Raw genomic sequence first — 4,875 nt, 5'->3', positions numbered from 1 at the left:
CCTGCGACACACAGTCTTGCACCTTCTCCCCTCCATGGGGACTAGTACACCCAGTCCCCATGGGTTTCAACTTTCCCTATAGAGGAAATTGAGGAGGCCCCTCAATTTTTCCAACGGAATTCAAGGGGGTCAATAGCACCGAGCAGGTGAACAAAAAAGTTGAGTTTTGCTTTTCGTTTAATCATCATAAAATAAAACGCAGGCACCGGCTAACGACTTCCCCGGACCAAGCCTGCGTTTTCAGCCTCTCCCGGGCTGCGAGGACCTAGCTCGGGGGGCAGCTTCGTTGAAGGGACCGCTCATCCCTTTCGCCTCCTGCAACCGCTTTTCCTTCTCTTCTAACGCCGGGTTCAGAGCCCGGGGCGAGGTTGTCCATCCCCGGTTCTCCCAGGAACCGTCGGGGAAAAACCACACCGGGTGGCCGAGAGAGAGGGGGAGCGGGCTGCCCGGCGGCCGCTGCGGGGATGCAGGCACCGAGAGCCGGCAAGAACAGGCGGCTTCTCCCTAAAAACCTCCCCCGTCCCTCCTGGTGCTGACCAGGAAGCGAAGACAGGAGGGGAGATTTTCTCCGTGGCGTGGTAATAGATCATACAATGTGTGACACGGGTTTAACCAATAAAACAATTTGAATCAATTAGCTGGTGGAGGAGAGTTTTGAAGTGTAAAATTCATGTCAGTCTGGCTAGGAAGCATTGATTAAAATGTCACCAATGTGAGGCTTATAGCTATTGCTCACACGAAAGCAGCAGGCTCCGTGCAAAAGAAGCTCGGGGAAAAGTAGGAGGGAGGGGGAAGGGGAGAGCCTCTGTGTGACAGTGGCGACAAGTGACAGAAGTAATAAGGAGAGGTGTGATTTTTTTTTTCAAAGTTAGCGAGGACCCGAGCGATCCGGGGGGCTCCGCCGTTTCGCTGCCCGGGGGGAAAAAGCAGAGAGAGTCGGTGAGTTTTAGCGTGGATGTCCTGGGAAAGGTCGGCGCAGAGATTTTTCGCCTGGATCTGTGATGCCCGGCAAAAAAAAAAAAAAAAACAAACAAAAACAAACGGGGAGAAAAATAAGGAAAAAAAAAAGAAACAAATACCAAGTTTTCGTAGCTAAATGTACAGAAAAGTTTGGTATTGGTCATGTCCATGGAGAGAAAAAGAGAGATGGAAGCATTTTTGTAAAAAAAAAAAAAAAATCAGAGGAGTATTAGGAAACATCCGACAGTCCAGATGTCCTCCCCCTTTTAGCTAGAAGGGAGTTTTTCTTTTTCCTTTCCCTTTTTTTTAGCTGGTTCCGCAGTTTTCCTTGCTGGAAAGGACCCGAATGACCGGTTTTGGCTACGGGGGGAGGGGAGTCGCGGCGGGGCGGGAGTGGGGACCCACGAGGTTACCTGTGCTTTTCGGGGCTAGATGGTGAAAAATCTACATTTTTACTGCACTTTCGAAAAAAGGGAGGCAGGTGCGGCTACCGTGCTGCAGATTATTTGCTAGGTTTGGTTGGGGTTTTTTTTTTCCTTAATTGGGGGCATAAAGCAATTAGAAAAAAATCATATTTGTGCCGTGGGAGCTTAAGAGAGAATCTGGGTCCGGGTCCTTCTGAAAGTGGTTTTGGTGAATCACCCCAGTGTAGGTATTTGGGGAGCGCGGGTCTCAGCAGCTGTTCCTGCCCGTGAGGACACGCTTGTTGCCAAAAATCAACTTTTTTTTTCCCCCTCACTCCTCCCCGCTGTGTAATTTCGGACAGATCCATTAAAATACACTTTTTTCCGAAAAGACGCGGGTTTTATACTTGTATATTCAGTTTCTCGGAAGCGATCGGGCTCAGACCGCGGGGGGAGAAAAAAAAAGGAAAAAAGGCAAAAAAAAAAAAAAAAAAAGCCAAAGGGCATCCCACCTTCAAACCATTCCGTCCCCTAGCTCGGCGTTCCCTGGCCGGGAAACCGTGCTCGGAGCCGGCTCGGGGAGCGCCGGCGGAAGGCCGGGCCCCGACGGGGCGTCCGCATCCCCTCCCGGCGCAGGGAGGGAAGGGATGGATGGATGGAATGATGGATGGAGGGATGGATGGGGGACCCGACCCCCTCCTCCTTCACCGCCCCCCCCCGGCGGCTGACGTCACCGTGCCCACGGGGGGGTAGCCGCCGCGCACCCAGCGAGGCGCGGAGCTTCCGCGCTCGCAGCCGCCGCCGTGCGCTCCGCACCGAGGGCAGGGCTGCGGCTGGCCCCGCTGCTCCGCGGCCGCGGACCCGGGGATGCACCTCCCTCCCGGCGGCCGCTGGAGGAGGGCCCGGCAGCGGCACGGCTAGAGCGTGGCCACGGAGGTAAAGCGAGCCGGGCGGGGAGGATGCGCGGAGAAGACCGAAACTTTTTATTTTTTTCACTCCTTCTCGGCGTTTTCCCGTTGCATGCGGGCGGCGGCTGCCCCGTCCGTGAGGGCGCGGAGGGAGGAACCCATCGGGCCGAGCTGGCGGGCGCGGAGGTTGCGCAGAGCGCCTTCCCCAGTGCAGCGGCGAGTTTCCAGGACGGGGAGGCGGACACGCATCTCCGCTGTGTGTTTCGGGATGAGCCACCCGTGGGTTGGGGTATCTTCCTAACGGGTGCGGTTGGCTCATTTACCGTCATCTCCGCACCCGCGGTGGGATGCGCACGTCGGAGAGTCGAGATGCGCGGAGGTGGGCGGCCCGCAGCCCCGAGCACACCCCGGCGAGGCCAGGGTGGGTTTGGGGGGGCCAGGGTCGCTGAGCAAACGGCCGCAGACACTCGGGGGGGTGGGGGGTGTGTTTGCGACGGGAAGCCCCATCCCCGGTGGGTGCCCCCCATCCCCGGTGGGTCGTCCGCCTCCCCTGTCCCCGGTGGGTCCCCGGCTGACGGCCCTGTCTCTCTCTCCCCCTCCCCGCCCGCAGCTGGAGCAGAGCAGCCCCCCCGGCACTGAGGCGATGGCGACCAGCCCGCTGCCCGGTCCCACCGACATCCTGCTGCCCTCACCGTCCAGCGCCTACCCGCCGGACCCCATGAACCAGCCGAGGGCCGGCCACGCCGCCATGAAGCCCAACCAGGTGGGGCAGGTGATCCTCTACGGCATCCCCATCGTCTCCCTGGTCATCGACGGGCAGGAGCGGCTGTGCCTAGCACAAATCTCCAACACCCTCCTTAAAAACTTCAGCTACAACGAGATCCACAACCGGCGGGTGGCCCTGGGCATCACCTGCGTGCAGTGCACGCCGGTGCAGCTGGAGATCCTGCGGCGGGCCGGGGCCATGCCCATCTCCTCCCGCCGCTGCGGCATGATCACCAAGCGGGAGGCGGAGCGGCTCTGCAAGTCCTTCTTGGGGGAGAACCGGCCCCCCAAACTGCCGGATAACTTCGCCTTCGACGTGTCCCACGAGTGCGCCTGGGGCTGCCGCGGTAGCTTCATCCCTGCCCGCTACAACAGCTCCCGCGCCAAGTGCATCAAGTGCAGCTACTGCAGCATGTACTTCTCCCCCAACAAGTTCATCTTCCACTCCCACCGCACCCCCGACGCCAAGTACACCCAGCCCGACGCCGCCAACTTCAACTCCTGGCGCCGTCACCTCAAGCTCACCGACAAAAGCCCCCAGGACGAGCTGGTCTTCGCCTGGGAGGACGTCAAGGCCATGTTCAACGGCGGCAGCCGCAAGCGGGCCCTGCCGCCCACCCCTCCCGCCACCGCCGCCGCCGCCTGCCACCCGCTGGGCTCGGTGAAGGCAGCGGCCGCCGTGGTGGGCGGCGGGTTGCTGAGCCCGCACCTCCTGGCCGCTCCGCCCGAGCTGCACCAGAAGCGGCCGCGCTTCGAGGAGGACGAGGAGCTGCAGGAGGCTGTGGCGGCGGTGGCGCACGGCGGCAAGAGCCCGCGGAGCTACCCGGTCATCCCGGTGCCCAGCAAGGGCTCCTTCAGCGGCGTGCTCCAGAAGTTCCCCGGCTGCGGGGGGCTCTTCCCACACCCCTACGGTTTCCCCGCCGCCGCTTTCGGCCTCTGCCACAAGAAGGAGGAGGGCGGCGGCGGCGGGGCCGATGCCCTCGGCGGGGCGGCAGCGGCGCACAAGGCCGACGGGAGCGCGGCGGGCGGTGGCCTCTCGGGGCTCTTCTGGCCGGGCAGGAAGGACGCCGCCTTCTACCCGCCCTTCTGCATGTTCTGGCCGCCCCGCACACCGGGCGGGCTGCCGGTCCCCACCTACCTGCAGCCGCCGCCGCAGACCCCCGGCGCCCTGGGCTGTTCGTTGGGCGACGGGGCGGGCCTGCTGCGCCAGGCCTTCCTGGACCTCTCGGAGCCCGGCGGCGAGGCGGGGACGGCGGGGCTGGGCACGCCGCCCGCCGCCACCGCGCCCCCGCCCGCTCCCGCCGCCGCCGCCGTCGCCCGGGACCCGCTCTTCGAGTCGCCCTCTGGAGGCGGCGGCGCGGAGCCCGCCTCGCCCGCCGCCTCAGAGGGCGGCGGCGGCGGTGGTGGCGGCGGCGGCGGTGGCGGGCGGGTCCCTCCGCACCACCCGCACCTGCTGGAGGCAGCGGCCGGGCGCAAGGCGGGCGGCGGGTACTACCACTCCAGCGCCTTCCGACCGGTGGGCGGCAAGGAGGACTCGGAGAGCCTGGCTAAGCTGCACGGCGGCGGCCCGCCCCGCTCCGCTTCGCCGCCGCTGCAGCTGCTGCTGCCGCCGCCGCCCGAGGAGGCAGGCTGCGAACGGCACCCGCTCCCCCCGCCGCACCCCCCTCACCGCCTCCTCTCTCCCGGCGGCACCAGCTGCAGCTTCGCTAGCGAGGACAGCAGCGAGGAGGAGGAGGACGAGCCCGAGGTGGACGTCGAGGGGCACAAGCCCCCCGAGGAGGAGGAGGAAGAGGAGGAGGAGGGGGGCGGCGAGGAAGAGACCCGCGGCGGAGACCCCT

General features: G+C 63.9%; 1 protein-coding gene across 2 annotated transcripts in view; it reads left to right on the top strand.

Annotated features, from left to right (window-relative positions):
- The first annotated feature begins 2,915 nt into the window (after positions 1 to 2,915).
- The window catches only part of SKOR2 (SKI family transcriptional corepressor 2), a 27,963-nt gene continuing 26,003 nt past the window's right edge, over positions 2,916 to 4,875 (top strand). For both annotated transcript variants that reach the window (XM_087763687.1, XM_087763688.1), the window contains exon 1: positions 2,916 to 4,875. This exon is cut by the window's right edge and continues 212 nt beyond it. In XM_087763687.1, coding sequence (XP_087619813.1) covers positions 2,916 to 4,875 — 1,960 coding nt within the window.

Source organism: Nipponia nippon, unplaced genomic scaffold, assembly GCF_047370975.1.
Source record: "Nipponia nippon isolate SJK-2023a ecotype South Korea unplaced genomic scaffold, ASM4737097v1 scaffold_29, whole genome shotgun sequence".
NCBI classification, from domain to species: domain Eukaryota; kingdom Metazoa; phylum Chordata; class Aves; order Pelecaniformes; family Threskiornithidae; genus Nipponia; species Nipponia nippon.
This window is presented reverse-complemented; position numbering and strand designations above follow the sequence as displayed.